Below are 17668 nucleotides of genomic sequence, written 5' to 3' on the forward strand. Positions count from 1 at the left end.
CCCGCCGGTGGGCGGATTAACCTAAGCGCCGGGCGTCCTCGCTTCCGGGCACCGCACGATAGCGGAGCCGGATTTTTACCTCGCAACGACGACGACGACCGTATCACGCCCATAACCGATCGCTCAACTGACGACAGCAGGCAAGATGAAGTGTACGTCGCCGCCCGCCGCTATCGCTCCGTACTGCCCAACTGGCTCGCTGACACTCCGCCCTGCGTACAGTCCTTAAGGTCGGCCGTGTCGCCATCATCACCCGGGGCCGCTATGCCGGCAAGAAGGTACGACGAGCACCATCCACACACCCTGCGACCGATCACCGCCGACCGCTGCATCTTGGGGGAACCAGGCGGGCACACGGGAGGGGAGATCGGAATCGCATGATGGAGGAGACCGGCAACCATTGGAGATGGCGAAGAACAGAACGTTGACTCGTTCGCGGAACAGGTCGTGATCATCCAGCCCCAGGACAACGGCTCCAAGTCGCACCCCTTTCCCCACGCTCTCGTCGCCGGCATTGAGCGCTACCCCTCCAAGGTCACCCGCCGCATGTCGAAGACCCGCCAGTCCAAGAGGTCCAAGGTCAAGCCGTTCATCAAGACTGTGAACTACAACCACCTCATGCCCACCCGCTACACCCTTGAGCTCGAGGGCCTCAAGGGCGTCGTCAGCAACGACACCTTCAAGGAGGTTTCGCAGCGCGAGGAGGCCAAGAAGACTGTCAAGAAGGCTCTTGAGGAGCGGTACCAGAGCGGCAAGAACAGGTGGTTCTTCACTCCTCTCCGTACGTCTACTCCGTCCAAAAACCGGCGTTCCGTCGACCCAGCCTGGAAAAGTTGCGTGAAGACTGACATTCCTTTCCGGCGAACAGGTTTCTAGGCGTCTCGTTTCTCTCGGCTATGTGGCATTGCGGTGGGGCGCGGCTTGCTTGAATGATCCGGCGTCAAAAAGATGTAGCTGGATCTCCAAAAACAATCGAAATTCCCACACTGCATAGGCTCCATCAACCCGCGCAGCACATCCTACACCTTGAGCCGTGATTGTCGGATTTCTACGGGACCTATGAATACCTGGGGTGGAAGGGAAAAGGATGGCAACGGAAGAAGCAAAATGGGGCGTTTTCTTTCGCGGCCAACAGTCACATTGAGCTTTTAATAGACTCTACGACAGTCTAATCGGAATGAAAAAAAGCTTGCTGCCGTCAATGTTTCAAGGAAGAGCCTTTGCAGCTGCACTGTGTTTTCCCAGTGCCCACACAGCCCCACTGAGAGCGACAATCGCCAGCATGCCTCGGTTGCGATCAAAGCTGAGCTGACGATCCAGATTCGTTGCACGAGTTCGCAAAGAAGCTTATCCCACAGGTGGCGCAGCTGCGCAAGCTTGTCCAGGGAACGAATCAAGCAAATCCCACAGTCCCGTCCTCAGCGTGGTCACAAGGCTGGTCGCCGATCGCGAAATCACATACCCACCCCCACCCCCCACCCCCACCCATACGTACCGTTTGCCGTCACTCTCTGCACACTACCGCCCAGTCGACAACTTGCGTCTTTTGTCATTTCGCATCGTCTCACACCACGATCACGCCGTCGAGAACCACCGGCCCGAACCGAACGAGACAAGGCAAAATCAGCGACGACAGCCTTACGTCAGGCCGAGGCATTCCTGTCGTCGAGGGTCCCCTGGCGTCTGAGTTTCTGGTCTTGGAACGAAAGCGACGCCACATTGTTCAGGTAGTCTGCTAGCTGTGGTTTTTCCTTCCCCAAACCGATTCCCCCCGTCACTCACGTGCTATTGTGACTATGCGCAATCTGTGCCAGAATGAGAAGCAAGTCCCTGGGAATGGCTACGTGCTCCGCGCAGAGTTCATACCGATAAACTGAGATTCAATGAGATCTTCGAGACCCTTGTTTGCGATGAAATGAGGAGTAGAGATAGGATACTTCAGAACTAATGGAAACGATGATATCTCTCATAAGAAAACCAAAAAAGCTTTATCAATCATGACGCCTGGGGGAACAGAGGAGTGTGTCCGACGATAGAACTCAATACTCTTCGCTCTTGTACCATTTCCGTCGATTTTTGAGACGCAACGGTCTCTTCTTTTCTGGTCTCCTCACATCTCGTTCTTTTTTATTTTTTTTCTTGGGTCTGGAACCAATTTCTTTCGTAGGGCAAGACAATCCCATTAAGATGGAGGAGTCAATGTTCTCTTCTCATGCCAGGACGGGCTTGATGCGACCGGAATGAAAACGTTAGGGGTGACGTCTGCCGCGGCATTTCACACGCACGAAAGTGGAAAGTCGCAGCTCAACAAAACGATTTCCAATCCCGAAACGCGACGAGACAGCGAACCAAAGGGAGTGGGAAAGAAGGACGTCTCGCCCGAAGCAGAACAAAACAGCCCAAGAAGAAGTCTATTAGTCCACGCACGCGGCCGTGAATACGGTACAGTCCAAACAGAGTCGCGGTAGAACAAAAGATATAGATAATGCAAACACAAGCCGATATGCAACATGCCCCGAATCCCCCGCATCCCGGCCCAAACCATAAAACGTGTCGAGTCCCAACAGTCGTAGAAAAGTAACATCGAAAAACCCCATACGCGCGTCACAGAAAACAATCAAGGATGATAGATAAGGGGGATGGATCAGTGTCGGTGTGTTTGTGTTTTTTCGTTTTTTTAACTTTTTTGTTGAGCAGACAACATCGCAGCCAGTGGATTGGCTGCGGGGAAAAGGGAGGAACGATCAAGCACGCAATCAAGAGTGCTATCGTGTGCGGTACGTGGGTGAGTTGCGAACAGTGGGGGAGGGAGAAGCGCGTAGACGGAACTGGAGGGAAGGGAGAGTGACGCCATCGCGCGGCGAGCCCCGCGACTCAACCTAAATCAACCGGCAGAAGCGCCACTCTTCCCCCAACCACATTAAAGCAGTTTAGCCTTGACGCGATCTGGGCGATGCATCTGCGGCCTCGGAAGCGGCTCGGCGATCCTTTAGTTGTTCACCTTCTCGTGCGCGTACTTCTTCGCCTCCTCCTTCTTGGGGCCCAAGTAGTCGGCGATCAGCTGCAGCATGTCGACGGTAACCTTGAGCTCGGTGCTGATGACGGCCTTGGCGGTGGTGATGAGGCCGTTGCCACCCGTCTTCTGGTACTCGTCATTGTACGTGTTGAAGATGTAGTCCCTGCCGTGACCGGCGACGCGCAGGGGGAAGAAGGCGACGTCGACAACCCTGTCCTTGATGGTGGACGTGTTCTCCTTGACGATGGGGAAGCGCTTCTCGACCTCGCTCAGGCCGTTGTCGGCAATGCTGTCGGCACGCTGGACGTAGGGCGCGACGTAGCCGTAGGGCTTGGTCAGGTAGGGCACAATGGGCTTTCCGAAGCGATCGTAGGCAGCGTTGCTGAGATCCAGCGACTTCTGGCCGTACGGGTTGGACTTGTAGGTGCTGATGAGATCCGAAACGACGGGGTACGACGACAGGTGCTAGGTTGGGCGAGTTAGACGGATGCCGCGGCGCAATCGCGAGGGGCGCTTACAGAAACGAAGTGCGAGGAAGGCTTCTCGCCGTTGGTCAGAGGTTCGCCCATTTTTGCAGTGGTTTCAGCGTGGGGCGTGTAATTTCTGGGGCGGCAATGTGCTGTCAGTAGATGAGCTGGCAATGAGGGGTAGGCAACGCCATTGGCAACAGCCACGTACCAAGAGGCGGATGGAAGCGACGGGAGCAGCTGGCTGTGCTGTCGGGGCGGCGCTGGCTCTCGAGATATCTAGCAGCGGCGGAGAGGGTCAGTTGTCGGAATGGCCAGAGCATTCCGCAATCGAGCACTTACCAAAAGCCTGATGGCGATGGCACGGCAGGAGCGCGTCAGGATACGGACAGGAAGGGGGCGGCGGGAGGATGCTGCGGATGAGGACGAAGACGAGGACGGAGTTGGGTGACGGTGGACAGAGCAGAGGACTGGTAGAAAGCTTGCACGGGATGGCTTGAAGGCGCAGGCGGGCGCGCTTCGATTTGCATGTGAAGGGCGCACGGACGTGGTTACGTATGAGGGCGCGCCCAAGCGACCAGCGATAAGGCGGGCCAGGGCGACGCTTCCGGCGCGCCATCCCTACCTCACGCCTGCATCTGCCCCGACTTCGACCTTTGCTGCTGCTCTGCCCCGGCGCGGCGGGGCCAATCCGTGGCCAGCGCATGGCGGAGCGTGATGCCGGCGTGAGCCAGCCAGCAGTGTCGCCATGAGGCAGCTGCTCCGCCATGCGCAGTCGCCGTCACAGTGCTCGCCGTTGCGCCCTCGCCGGGCGATGCCAAATGGCGCAGGCCAGACCACCGCTCGTCAAGCGGCAGCGCCGCCAACGGCCGCCGCCAGACGCTCGCCCGAGCCGGGAGCCGTGTACGCCTTGCGGCCCGGGACGGTGCAAGGTCTCATGGACGTCTCCCAACGCCCATCAGCTCACCGGGCTGGGACGGCTACCGACAATGGGGTTCTGGCCGGCAAGCATCTGCTCCAATAACGCGCGCGGCGGCTGCAGGCTGCAGCTGCAGGGTGGAGGCCGACTGAGAAGTCGTGGCCTGTCGATTGTCGTGGGCTGAGGGCTGAGGGCTGTGGCCGGTGGCCGGTGGTCGACGCGAGAGCGGGCGCTGGCATGTGAAAGGACTTCCCTGTCGCGCGCACTGCTCCACTCTCCCACGAGCCCCGGGCCCTGCGGCCGAGAAGAGTTGCTGAGGCCGGTGCTGGTGCTGATGGGCCAGGCCTGGAGCCAGTCGCGCCGTCGCCGTTGGCGCAGCCGCTGCCCCTCGCAATGCATCGCGACAGCAGCATGCAGTCATGTACCAGCTCCAGATGCAATGCACCTCGCTGGATCTCCGCCCGCCGGCCCAATCACGCCCGCAGCATCTCCGACAGACGAAGCAAGCAATGCATGGCGCAGTCTCCCTCTCCGTCGCCTCGCAGCCAACCCGTCCCGTGTGCCGTGCCAGCTGGGCGAGCTCCCCACTTAATCCTCATCTTATTCTCCAGGCATTCTCACATGCTGCCTTGACCTGCGCTCGGCTCTTCACGTGCGCCCCAGCTCCGAAGGTTGAGAAAAGGAGAAGTGATGCGTGCCGCGCCCCCAATCGTCCAAGTACGTGAGCGGCTCGCCGGCGATCCACGAGGGCTGATCCCGTTCCATCCCGCTCGCGTCGCTTGCAGGGGAGGATGGCCAACGGACTGGGGCACCCTTGTACCGCCGCTCCTCAACATCGCGAGGAATGGGCAGCCAACTTCAACGTTCTCTCGGCCTGCTCGCGAGCTTATTTCTGGACCCTGAAGAAAAGTCTCTCCGTGCGACTGATCCAACGGAATCGGGAATACATGCGCTCGCGATACTGCCCTTTTTGCCCTGTCGCCTGCCCTCCGCCTACCCTCCCCCTACCCGCCATTGCCTGCGGCCGGGGTGAAGAACCTCTTGCTCTGACGCTCCCTCCGTCGTCGCCTCGGTATCGACCATAAGCCAAAACCCCTCCGGGATCGTCGATCTTGTCCACTCTTCCTTTTACCCAACCAAACATTTGGCCCCGCCTTTGCCTGCTCACCCGGGCCCCTGGCTTCCCGCCGGCGTTGGAATCCTGCGCGGATGCTGTGATACCATTTAAACTTTTGATATCCAACGGCCCAAGGGCCAGACCTGCAAGCAGTAATCTGCGACGACATCTCCCGTAACACCCAACACTACGCCCATCTCCGTCATCACCATCAAATAGCAATAGGACAGTTGTACAACACAAAGTCGCACCGCAGAATCTATGACAGCTCTACCGCAGATGTGATCGGCCGCGCGTCGTTTCCCTGTTCTTTATCTCAACACGACATCTTCCATCATATTCTGCACATGTTCCCTTCCCTCTTTTCCATTCGGTACCAGTGACGTATTCCAACTGATCTGCGAGCATGAGTGACAATCCTGCCCGAAAGGCGCGGCAATTGCATGTAGAGTGACGGCTCCCACCGGAAGACTCAAGCAATTCTAAACTCTCCCACCTCAACCGACATTCCGGGAACCCGACAGGATCCCACTACAACGTCACCCCCCTCCACCTCTTCCAAGACCTTGGCAGTGGGGAAAAACGGTGGCGAACCTGGACTTTTTTGCCGCGCGATCGAGGAGAATAGGAGAATTATCTCTTTTCCCCTTGCCTGCGGCCTAGGAAGAGAGATAAGAGTCGGCCTTTATAGATAGCTCCCTCTTCCTATCTGAGAAGGCGAGCAACAATTGTCCACTATGGCACGGCCGACAGATGTCATCTAGCATACGACGCTTCCCCCGATAACGGGGCCGTATTCATCCTGGAGAAATGACAAGGGCTATGGGAGCCGAATGAACCGATCCCACTCACCGCTTGCATCATTCTCCGCTGTCTGTCGCTATCGTGGCAACCACCGGGGTCCAGTTTCCTTGCGCCACTACAACAGTCATCTTCCAAGACTTAAAACAATGCATATATGAGCGGTAGAGAGAAAATAAAATTGACATAAAGTTCACTTCATTACCCCGCATGTAATCAAGGACATACTCGTTTGAATCCAACATAGTTTCATACCATGCTTCGTACCTCTCCGGCCATAACTTCCTTTTTATAAAGATATCTATTCTTCCCGACTACTCCTTTCCTAGATCAGTTCGAACCAACCTCCCGGCCGGATGACCCCAACCCCATTCCACACCACCATCACCGCCAGCAGTCACTAACCGTCGAGAACGTCAAACAGCGCTATCCCCAGATCCGCCTCAGGCAGGGTCCCGCTGCATGCAAGCAAGTCCGAGCCGGCCCGCACCGCACCACTGGGTGATACCCAAGGTAATGAGAAACAACCGGGGGGGTGGGGACTGTGGAGAAAGAAAAACCGCGTGCCGGCTCAGATAAGAACTGCAGGTAGAAACAGATAGAGACGATTGGACAAAGAAGGGCAAGCCTCAGAGGAAAGAAAAGTGTGTTACTACAAACTTGGTAAGTGGCTGACAAAGGAAGCAACCGCAAGTGACCGTGGCTATTTCTGGACCGGTTCGTTACTATAAGCAAAAGCGCGGGCCGATATGTTGTGTAATGGGAGCGCGATTGGTGAGAAAACGTCTTAGTAAGAAGCATGTGAATGTGGTCGAAAGATAGCTTTGCGAAGCAACCCTGCAGCCTAAAATGTACCCAATCGCAGTGCGCTGGCATTAGTGGCAGGCTTGACCTGCAGCCCAGTACGCCATGCAGGCGGCCCTTCAGTATGCACGTAGTGTAGGGCGCGGACGTTTCCATCAGGGTCCCTTCCTTGCATTGAGCGAGCTATCTACCCTAGCTACTAAGGTCGTCACTTGGGCAATTCCCAACCATTTCCCATGCGTCCTAATCATACAGTGATCCCCTTCTCCGCCAACTCGAACAGGGAAACGAGGGTATGAAGAGAGAAAGAAAGCCCATGACTGCCTAATCAATAGCCCCCAAGGTTTCCGTGTCCAAAATAAATAAGAAAGAATCCAGATGTGCAGATCCCTTTCGATCATATGCGCCAAGTTTTCCGATTTCCGTTAGTCGCCGTCAAAGCTAAAAGCAGTCGTATCCAAGAAAGTAGAAGACGGGTGGAGTGTCCCAAACCTCCCCAATGCTCCAGACGCCGCGCAGTAGAAGAGACCTAAACCAAAATGCAAGCACGCGTTCAGGCAGCAGCAGCGACCTCCTGGGCCTGGCTCTGGTTGGCAATCTCACCGCCGGCGCTCATCTCAGCCCAGTCGCCCCACAAGGCACGCTTCGCCCGCAGGCGAATCGGAGCGCCAAGGTCGTCCGCCTTCTGCTCAACCTTGACAGCATCCTTGGTTGCCAGCACGAGGCACTCGAAGAACATCTTGGTCGCGTCGGCCTTCGTGGTGGTGGCCTCGGGAAGCATGTCCTGGAAGAGCACACTGCTCTTCTGGCGCGCGTTAGGCGAAGACTCGGCCTCGGGTCCGAACTTCTCGCGGAGAATGTGCACGGCGTGGCGGGTACCGACAGAGATGGGTCCAGCGTCCTCGGGGTGCAGCAAGGGCGCAGTCGTGTCGTCGAAGTTATCGCCGGGCAGAGGAGACATGGCCTGCTCGTCGTCTTCGGGAACCGGCTCGATGGAGGCGGTACGCTCGCGAGCCGGAACATTGCCGAGCTCCTCTTCCTGGCCAATGTTCAGGGTGGTGTCGCCGCCGGCATCAAGGCCGGCGCCCGCACTGAGGTCGAAACCAGATTCGTCGGGGATCTCGAGCTGCGGAGCCTGTCCATCTTGCTCCTGCTCCAATCCCTCAATGGCACCCGGGGCGCCGCGCTTGCGCTTCAGCTCTCCCGAGCGGCGAACAACCTCCAGCGACAGTATGCCCCGGAGCTCGGGAGCCCAGCCCTGGCTGATTCCACCGCCAAGGATGCTGGAGACGAAGCCGCCATTCTTCTGCATGTTCATGAGAGCGAGCAACATGGGATCGCGCGGGAGGAACTCGGGCTGTTTGAGGATCTTGGTGTGGTCGTTCATCTGAGCCTTGAACTGGGACTGCGAGTATTCGGTGTCGTCATCGGCCTGAAGAATCTTGCGCCTCTTGACGCGCTGAGGAGCGGTGGCAAGCTCCTCATCATAATCCATGACGGTGTTCTCCTGATCAAAATGGAAGGTTTCCTCAAGCTCGCGAGCAACGCTAGAGCGGGCAGAGGAAAGAGGAGAGGCACTCTCACGGCGGCGATTGTCCGCCTCCTGCTGGTCTTCGTCAAGAGGGGTGGGCGCACGGGCTTCCTCCTCCTCGGGGGCGGGAGCGGGAGCAGGCTCATCATCCAGTCCGCCCATAGCAATATCGTCGTCTCCAAGGGAGGGCCTGCGACCAAGGTCGGTGGTGGGGAGAACAGAATCGTCGCCTAGATCGAGCACAAGTCCGTCGTCTTCAAGCGGCTTAGGGCTAGGAGCAACCTCCTCGGAGGCGGGCCTGGGGAGCGGAGCATCACGGCCGACTTCAATGCTGCGGTCCATGGTAAGATCGGGACCCTCGCTGATATCCAGGTAAAGGTCGTCGTCGCCAAGCTGCAACGTCTCCTGGGCCTGGCGCTCCTGGGTGTCCATAAGATACTGGCTGGGAAGATCCAAAAGCGTGGGGTCGCGGCGGCCGGTCTCGATCTCAGGCTCCTGCGACAGTAGCAGGGAGGGGTCAGGCATAGGCGCAAGCAGGTCGAGCTCGGTCAGGACATCCGGAAGGGTCAACGAGGCGGGGTTCACGGACTGGGCCTGGTTGACGGGAAGATCGACGTTGCCCGGACGGAAGGCCTAGAATGCAGTCAGAAATGGGGTTGCGGAAGAAGCACGAGGGCATTTACATACCAGCTTAATCTTCATGAGGGCTTCGTTGCAGTCGTCGAGGAGGTAGCGGGCCTTCCTGCTGTAGATGCGCACGACACCGAGCAGAAGCTGGCCACTGAGGCGGAGAGCCATTGGGGCCTGGCCTTGGTCGACGATGGCGCTAACGCTGGTCTCGATGTTGGACTGTAGGATGTTGCTCTTGGAAAGCTTGCGCTCGAGGTTGGCGGCGAGCCAGACACGGGCCAGCGGCCCGGTCTTGGACAGGAGGGTCTCGGAGTAGAACATGGTCTAGGTAGTTGTTGTTGGTGGTGGTGGTGGAGACGGCCCCGGCGGATGGGCAGGTACTCGCCGCGTGTTGTGGTTCCTGGCGACGCGCCGGGCAAACACTGCGACGGGCGCGTTCGGGGGGCAACGCGTGTCGTAAAGAGGCAGTGGTCAGGGCAATGCGGGGGCGTAGGCAGCAGAAGCAATGGCAGCGCTCGGGGGCAATGCGCCGGGGTGGGGCGGGCGCGGGTGGTGATGGAGCGGTGGGACGGGGAGTGGTGGTGGTGGTGGTGGTGCGCGCGCGGCGGGAGCAGCGTGGGCAGGCTGGGATCAGGCGCGCAGAGGCCGTGGCTGGGAGCCTGGTGGCTGAGTCATCCCGCGATCCTCGCGCCAAGGCTGCGCTCCGCCCGCGCTCTAGCGGAGAGCTACGCCCGGCCCGGGATCGTCCAGCACTCAGGCAGCGTCTCCTGGCAATTGCATCTGTACCGCGGCATGGCTAAGCTGCAGCGCGCATCGCAGAGAATCCCGCGCCCGGCGAGGCGCCGCACCTTGCGGGCGGGCTTCGTACGGCAGGTACTTGTGTACGTACCGCGGCGCCGGGGCCAGGCGTATGGAGCTAGCCCTGCATCCGTCGGGGGGATCTGTCTCGATTTCCCAAGGTCTCCTCCACCAGCTGCTCTCTTTCACAACACCACACCGCCAGTCCGCCCTCCGCACGCCCGCGTCCTGCCGCCCATGACCTCCCAGCCGATATAAACTGCCATTCGCCCCGTCGCCCCGCGCCGTCCCCGCCCGTGCCTCGATTCCCCAGCCCTCACCTCGTACTCCGTCGCCAGCTGGCGGCGGCCATGCAACAATGCCACGAGGAGATTCGCCAGCCCTTCCGCTCCACGCTCCGAGCGACTCCCTCTCCTTGCGACCGCTCTCGCCCAAGCTAGGCTCCGCTCCTGTCTCCCGCCCTGCCTCGCGCCGCGGCCGCAACCCCGACCAGCCGGTACCACCACCACCCTTCCCTCCATCCAACTTTGATGCTGATAGACCTGCCACTGCCAACAGTCCATCACCTCGTCCTACTCGGTCCTGTCTGCCGACGACACTGCCCTCCAACTTGCGACCTCTCTGAAATCTGGCCTTTCGCCGTCCGAGGCCTCGGCGCGCATCCACGACCATGGCCTCAACGAGCTGCCCCACGAAGAGCCCGAGCCCCTCTGGCTGCGCTTCCTCAAGCAGTTCCAGGAGACTCTCATATTGCTGTTGCTGGGCTCTGCCGGCGTGTCTCTGATCATGGGCAACTATGACGATGCCGTAAGCATTGCCGCTGCTGTGACCATTGTTGTGTCGGTTGGCTTTGTGCAGGAGTATCGCTCCGAAAAGTCTCTGGAAGCCCTGAACCAGCTGGTCCCGCACTCGGCCCATGTCATTCGGAGCAACTTTCCTAATGGCCCTCGCTCGTCGCCGAGGCTCCCGCAGGAAAATGGCTCGGCCACCGTCCCCACGGGTGCTTTGGAGGACACTACCGCTGCGCTTGAGGCTGCCGAGGGTGCGTCCATGACAATCTCTGCCACCCAGCTCGTGCCGGGCGACCTGGTGCTCTTCCATACCGGTGATCGTGTCCCTGCCGATATCCGCATCACTCACGCCGCCGACCTCTCCATTGACGAGTCCAACTTGACTGGCGAGAACGAGCCCGTCTCAAAGAAGCCCGATACTCTCGACAAAGCGTCGCGCGGCAATGGATGGGCATCGCCGGGGCCACAGGCTCCTTTTTATGCTTCTCCGGCTACCGGCACCGTCGGAGCGGATATCCGCTTGAACGATCAGATTAACATCGCCTTCATGGGCACCCTTGTGCGATCCGGCTATGGCCAAGGCATCGTCATTGGGACTGGCGGCAACACCGAATTTGGTGCCATTTCCGCCTCGCTGCAGGAGATTGAGAGCCCCCGAACCCCGTTGCAGTTGTCCATGGACCGCCTTGGAAAGGACCTGAGCTACATGTCCTTCGGCGTCATCGCATTCATCATGCTCGTGGGCTTGTGGCGTGGATGGGCTTTCCTAGATCTCTTTACCATTGGTGTTTCACTGGCCGTCGCTGCTATCCCCGAGGGGCTTCCGATCATCGTCACTGTCACGCTGGCGCTGGGGGTGTTGAGGATGTCCAAGAAGAACGCTATCGTCAGGAGGCTCCCAAGCGTCGAGACTCTGGGTTCGGTCAACGTCGTTTGCACCGACAAAACAGGTAAGACCTGCAGTGCCTCAGAATGGCACCTGTGTCGACGCTCACATTCTGATCTCATTACAGGAACCTTGACAACGAACCATATGACCGTCACAAAACTCTGGCACTTTGAGGACAAAGAGCCGGTTGACGTCATGCGAAAGAGAGACTCGGCTTCCCTCGACCCAGCGACCCGGACCATTCTGCGCATTGGGAATATTGTCAACCACGGTCGCCTGATCAGCCCTTCCGCCGCCTCAAATGCAACTGCCGCCGTTCTGTCATCAACTCTTGGTGGCGCCGATGACCCATCCAGCGCCAAAAGCCGCTGGGTTGGCCAGCCCACAGACGTCGCGCTCCTTGATCTGTTGGACGAGTTTGGCGAGGACGATGTCCGCGAGAGAATCGGAACACGGCTCAATGAGACGCCCTTCAGCTCTGAGCGCAAATGGATGGGTTGTGTGGTACAGGGAAATTCCGGCTCTGAGAGTGCGCGCGCGCCTGATGTGGCATACATCAAGGGCGCGCTGGAAAAGGTACTGGATCGGTGCGACACATACATCACCGCCCAAGGCCGTGAAGTGCCGCTTGATGACGCCAAGAGACGGGAGGCAGTCAGCGCTGCGGACCACATGGCCCAGGATGGGCTGCGCGTTCTTGGCTTTGCGAGTGGATCAGTCCGCGGGTCGGGTGGCTTGAAGCCGCCGCACAGGAGTCGCAGTGCTGCCTCGTCTCCCGTGCTCGGCTTCTCCCCCGAGAAGGATGAAGATTCGTACCACGGCCTCGCTTTCGCTGGTCTCGTGGGCATGAACGATCCGCCGCGCAAAGGGGTCGACCGCTCGATCCGTCGTCTGATGGCTGGAGGCGTCAAGGTCATTATGATCACTGGTGACGCCGAGACCACAGCCGTCGCGATTGGCCAGAAACTCGGCATGCCCATCAACCAGAATTCTTCCATCGGTCCGGCGGTCCTGCGCGGCGACGAGCTTGACCAGATGAGCGAGGAAGAGCTGTCCCGTGCGATTGCTACGACGACCATCTTCGCTCGGACAAGCCCCGATCACAAGTTGAAGATTGTCAAGGCGCTGCAAGCCCGCGGAGACGTGGTTGCTATGACCGGCGATGGCGTAAACGATGCGCCGGCCCTGAAGAAGGCTGATATCGGCATTAGCATGGGACAGCTCGGCACTGATGTGGCCAAGGAGGCGGCAGACATGATTTTGACCGATGACGACTTCTCCACCATCCTCGCCGCCATTGAAGAGGGCAAGGGGATCTTTTACAACATTCAGAACTTCCTGACCTTCCAGCTGAGTACGAGCGCTGCGGCATTGAGCCTGGTGCTTGTGAGCACATTCATGGGCTTCAAGAACCCACTCAATGCCATGCAGATTCTTTGGATAAGTACGAAGCCCCTTTCTCATGGTTACGGCGCAGTTCCTAACTCTCGTTGAACAGACATTCTCATGGATGGCCCACCCGCCCAGTCGCTCGGCGTCGAACCTGTTGACCCTGCTGTCATGTCTCGGCCTCCCCGGAGCAAGACGGCTCGAGTCCTAACGCGGCCTCTTCTGCAGCGCGTTCTCACGCAAGCATCGATCATCATGCTCGGCACCTTGGCTGTCTATATCCAATGCATGCAGGATGGCGCTGTCACGGCTCGCGACACCACCATGACCTTCACAGCTTTCGTCTTCTTCGACATGTTCAACGCCCTCACTTGCCGGTCCGAATCCAAGAGTGTGGTGAAAGGAGAGACGAAGCTGGCAGGGAACCGCATGTTCAATTTCGCTGTCATGGGTTCTCTGATTGGTCAAATGTTTGTCATCTACTTCCCCGGCTTGCAGAACGTCTTCCAGACGGAGGCGCTCTCGCTCGCTGATTTGATCAGGCTGCTTGCCCTTGCTAGCCTGGTGTTCTGGGCGGACGAAGGGAGAAAGTTGTACACAAAAATGAAGAGTCGGAGAGGGTTTATGGGTACTTATAGCGCGGCTGTCTGAGCGAGGAGAAGGTAAAGGGCTTTGTACATGTAGGGAGCGGACTGCGACGGGAGGTTTGGTGCAAATGATTGGATTGGCGAGTCAAGTGGATTGTGCGAGTGCTCGCTTGCGCCATAGAGTTAATGCTTCAAAGTCATTCTGGAGGTGTTTTGGCATGACTGCGATACCCCTTGATGCGTTGTAGGTAGGGCCGTCCGCTGGAGATGGATTTGCGAGAAAAGTGGCAACATTCTCTATCACAAAAGTCATCGTGTTGGTCCTGATATCGCTTTTTCTCATCACTTCAGATCTTCCAAAGACCAAGAGAGCGGCTGATTGTCAAGTGCCGAACCTTATTATCCAAGACTCGCCACCACTACCTGTCGACATCCACCCAGTCTCGACCCCTGCTTTGATCAAGCCGTCGCGGCACCCAACTGACGATCCTCCGGTCCAGTTCGCTTCATCTGGTCAAGTTTTTCCCGTGTGCTCGTGGCCAAGCGATACAGCGTCAGCAATGGCTTGGTAGTCTCGAATCCGCCAATAATGATCCATATTGCGAAGCGAGAAGGCTTCATGCACGTCTCTCGTGTTGGGCCGGGTCGGGGTAAGTGAAAAGGTCACAGCGCAGCGGCCCACATGGACGCTCGACCGCCGACTAGGTTCCACAAGATCTACATCACAGCAGAATCAGTAGCACAGCCGGGGGCCCCGTTCATGCGTCCGAGGTCCGCGGGACGGAAGAAAGGGATCAGAGCGCGGGCCATCATCAGACAAGTTGGTGGACTTGCAAAAACTTTCCTGTACCACGTCGAGGAGAGATGCAGCCAGATGGAGCTGTTTCAGTCGTGTCCACTAGCCCATGTGCCACGAGGGGGTTTCCCGGTGGCCGGGATTGGTACCTGCAGGTGCGCGACCGTTTCATTCCCAAGCGTCCACAGCCTGGAATGCCGTTCTCCCAGGATCCTCCGATTCATGTGGTGCTGCTCTACTCTCAACGGCGGCGTGCGTCGGACGTCGCCACCATGGACTGCAGGAGAATGGGCCCGTTGGATGATTCACAGCTACAGAGGATCCCTAGAGCCCCGCTGCTAACAACCAGTCTCTGGATCCCTTTGTCTGCGATGGCAGAAGCTTTTCCGCAGTAAGCTTGAGACAACGCCACATCGTGACAACTGGATGAGATCGTCGCTTCGGTAGTGCAGCAAGTAGACGCCGCTCGTCCTGCTTGAACTGGCCGCTGTACGAACTTCGTATTTTGCAGGCGTGCATGAGGCTAGCCCCGGATCAGCGACTCGCAGGGGGAGCACCGCCTTGGACAGCAGACTATAGCAAAACGCCGCGCCATGTTGGTCTGCTTACACATTGAAACTCTAAGTCTGGAACACTGGTTTGCAGGATCCTTCATTCCTCATTGCCTTGATGGGTATCCACGCAGGTCAGCCTGAAATTGGCAGCATTCCGCTTTCGCGCAGCCCTCTCTCTCACCAACTTTGCGAGACACGGCACAGGTAAGCAGTAGGCCGAATGGACGAGAGCTGCCAACGATCCAGCCGAACCCAGCTTTAGCTTATGGCAGTGTCATCTATCCTTAGCCTAGTGTCATGTGCGCCACGCCACACATTTGTCTCCGCTTGCGATTAGGATGGTGTGCGGCCAAAGGCCATCATCTGTCGCAGGCTTTGAGATTTATGCGGACTCTGGAAACTGCACTGAGATGGCTAATGGCAGGCAGTGCTTGACTTTCACAGTGGACTACTTTGTGGCTCGTTATATCACTTCAGACTTCTTCATCCGATATGTAGGGGAAGCCATTTCGGCTGCTACGCCAACTACAACTGCAGCCGGAAGGATCAGCTAATAGCCACTACCATCTTTGATTCAGCTCCTTCTTCTCGGTGGCCAGGTATGCTCGATCTAGACGAGGATGGAGTACAAACAGTGTATCAGGCAAGGGCCACCAACATCCCTCCCCGGAGCATGCTTTTGCTCACTCCAATTTCCCATGAGGAGGTGCGTGATCGAGCCCGTGGGTTGTACGTGGGAGGGTATAAAACTAGCGGCGCCCTCTACCTCTTACTGCCTCAAAGAGCGACATTACATTTTCCTTCCATTCTCCGCGCAAGTGAGGCTCTGGCCCTCCTGTGTGCCACTTCCGTTCCACCCTACCGCCTGGGTCTGCGGTACCTACGTTTGTAACACGACTTCACAGCAACGGCAGGATGTCCAAAACAAGCTTCTGGCTCGGCCTCGGCCTCCTTGCGGCAAGCGGCCTGCACCGCGTCGCCGCGGTCGACCAAGTCGTCGACGCGCAGCTGGTCGAGGCCACGATGAACGCGCCGACGCGGCTGGAGCGGCTCAAGCTGTACCCGGACGACAACGCCACCGTCTTCGATTTCCACGAGCAGCCCAACTACAGCTGGGAGCCGGGCTCCGTCGTCAACGCCAACCGGGCGACGTTTCCATACGCGACGGGCAACGGCATGACCATGGCGCTGCTGAGCCTGGGGCCCTGCTCCATGCTGCCGCCGCACTTCCACCCGCGCGCCACGAACTTTGTCATGGCCATCAACGGCACCACCCACACGTACATGATCGAGGAGAATGGCGCGCGCACCGTCAGGGCCAGGCTGGATTCCGGCAAGTGCACCATCTTCCCTGCCGCGAGCGTCCACACGATGGAAAACACAGGTAAGTGAATGCAGAAAGAAGAAGCACCTTTCCATCTGATCTCGCTTTCTGAAAATCTCTCCCTACATTCGCACCATTTTGTTCCCTGCCCATCCCTGCTTGGCCTTTTTTTTTTCCCTTCCCTTTTTCTTTCCTGGCGCGCTCCTGCATGCGCATCCTGCAGTCCCCGCCAGTTGTGTCGCACAAAACCGCAGTCTGCCCTCGTTCCCGCATCTGGCTGGCTCTGCGTTTTTCGCTCCCTGTGTCGCTCCCTATCGGGTCAAGAGACGTCCGTTACGGGCAGACGGAGGGGCGACATGGACCGCCGTCGCCTGTCGTCGCACAACAGCTGCGACGGGCTGTCATCTGTCAAGTTTTCTGAAAGGACGTCGATCATGCGGTGTTCCGTCATCCCTGTCCAAATGAGAGCAACTGTGCTCTAGCTTGCCCTGTCTTGATCTGCATCTTTACGCACTGCCATGGCAGCAGTCGCACTCACTTCTCGCTCCATCTGAAGAGGAGAGAGGACTATACTGATGATGGCGATGCTCTCCAGGCTGCGAATACACCCAACTCGTCTCGGCGCTGAACTCGGAGGACTCGGGCACGCATAATTTGGCCAACGCGCTGTTTCAGAGCTTGCCGTCCTGGATTGCCATGGCGGCCATGGGCTACAACGACGACGGGTCGGACAAGCTTAACGCCACGGCAGGATCGGTGCCGCCCGTCGGCTTCGGCAGCATCTACGGCAGAAAAGAGTGCTTGGATAGGTGTCGGAAGGCGGGGTATAAGGTCTGATTGGACGGGGCGATGCATAGAAGGTGTGAGGTGGTCGCGATGGATTGCTGTGGGTTGCTAGTTCTTCACTTCTGCTCATATGTTACTCCAAGAATTGAGTGCCGCAAGGCAAAAGAGAAACGATATCTCTTGTTATTTCCACCTCCCGCTTCACGGCCGCAAACGGCATGTATGCGGAGATGAGACAGACGAAGCTTGATGAGGTCGTGAGATGGGGCGCGGCGAGGCACTGGTGGTGTGGAGGTCAGGCCGCCCGAACCCGGGGAAATATCCGACGCTAAGGTGAGCGAGGGAACGGTTCCATAAGACCAGCGACTGCCCTGTGCTCTCCTGGCGTTAACGGACTTTAGCCTCCTCGACGTCATTCCACTTTTTCTTACCCTCCTTGCAACACTTCTCAAGCTTCACCCTATCTGAA

General features: G+C 58.2%; 5 protein-coding genes across 5 annotated transcripts; 3 read left to right on the plus strand and 2 right to left on the minus strand.

The window, feature by feature from the left end:
• Positions 1 to 145: 145 nt before the first annotated feature.
• RPL27B (60S ribosomal eL27 domain-containing protein) lies at positions 146 to 876 on the plus strand (the record flags this gene model as incomplete). Its single annotated transcript, XM_066778429.1, has 3 exons — positions 146 to 152; positions 223 to 278; positions 421 to 876. The coding sequence occupies 3 exons, from the start codon at positions 146 to 148 to the stop codon at positions 874 to 876; spliced, it is 519 nt and encodes a 172-aa protein (XP_066630866.1).
• A 2113-nt stretch (positions 877 to 2989) lies between these two features.
• On the minus strand, positions 2990 to 3585 carry SLS55_007004 (uncharacterized protein; the record flags this gene model as incomplete). Its single annotated transcript, XM_066778430.1, has 2 exons — positions 2990 to 3481; positions 3535 to 3585. 2 exons carry the CDS (start codon positions 3583 to 3585, stop codon positions 2990 to 2992), a joined length of 543 nt encoding a protein of 180 aa, XP_066630867.1.
• A 4092-nt stretch (positions 3586 to 7677) lies between these two features.
• Positions 7678 to 9606, minus strand: MCD1 (sister chromatid cohesion protein 1; the record flags this gene model as incomplete). Its single annotated transcript, XM_066778431.1, has 2 exons — positions 7678 to 9288; positions 9343 to 9606. The coding sequence occupies 2 exons, from the start codon at positions 9604 to 9606 to the stop codon at positions 7678 to 7680; spliced, it is 1875 nt and encodes a 624-aa protein (XP_066630868.1).
• A 471-nt stretch (positions 9607 to 10077) lies between these two features.
• On the plus strand, positions 10078 to 13803 carry PMR1 (High affinity Ca2+/Mn2+ P-type ATPase-like protein; the record flags this gene model as incomplete). Its single annotated transcript, XM_066778432.1, has 4 exons — positions 10078 to 10158; positions 10642 to 13207; positions 13262 to 13320; positions 13381 to 13803. The coding sequence occupies 4 exons, from the start codon at positions 10078 to 10080 to the stop codon at positions 13801 to 13803; spliced, it is 3129 nt and encodes a 1042-aa protein (XP_066630869.1).
• A 2201-nt stretch (positions 13804 to 16004) lies between these two features.
• On the plus strand, positions 16005 to 17250 carry SLS55_007007 (uncharacterized protein; the record flags this gene model as incomplete). Its single annotated transcript, XM_066778433.1, has 2 exons — positions 16005 to 16473; positions 17009 to 17250. The coding sequence occupies 2 exons, from the start codon at positions 16005 to 16007 to the stop codon at positions 17248 to 17250; spliced, it is 711 nt and encodes a 236-aa protein (XP_066630870.1).
• Between the last annotated feature and the right edge of the window lie 418 nt (positions 17251 to 17668).

The sequence above is a fragment of the Diplodia seriata genome (genome assembly GCF_021436955.1).
Source record: "Diplodia seriata strain FDS-637 chromosome Unknown scaffold_7, whole genome shotgun sequence".
NCBI lineage: Eukaryota > Fungi > Ascomycota > Dothideomycetes > Botryosphaeriales > Botryosphaeriaceae > Diplodia > Diplodia seriata.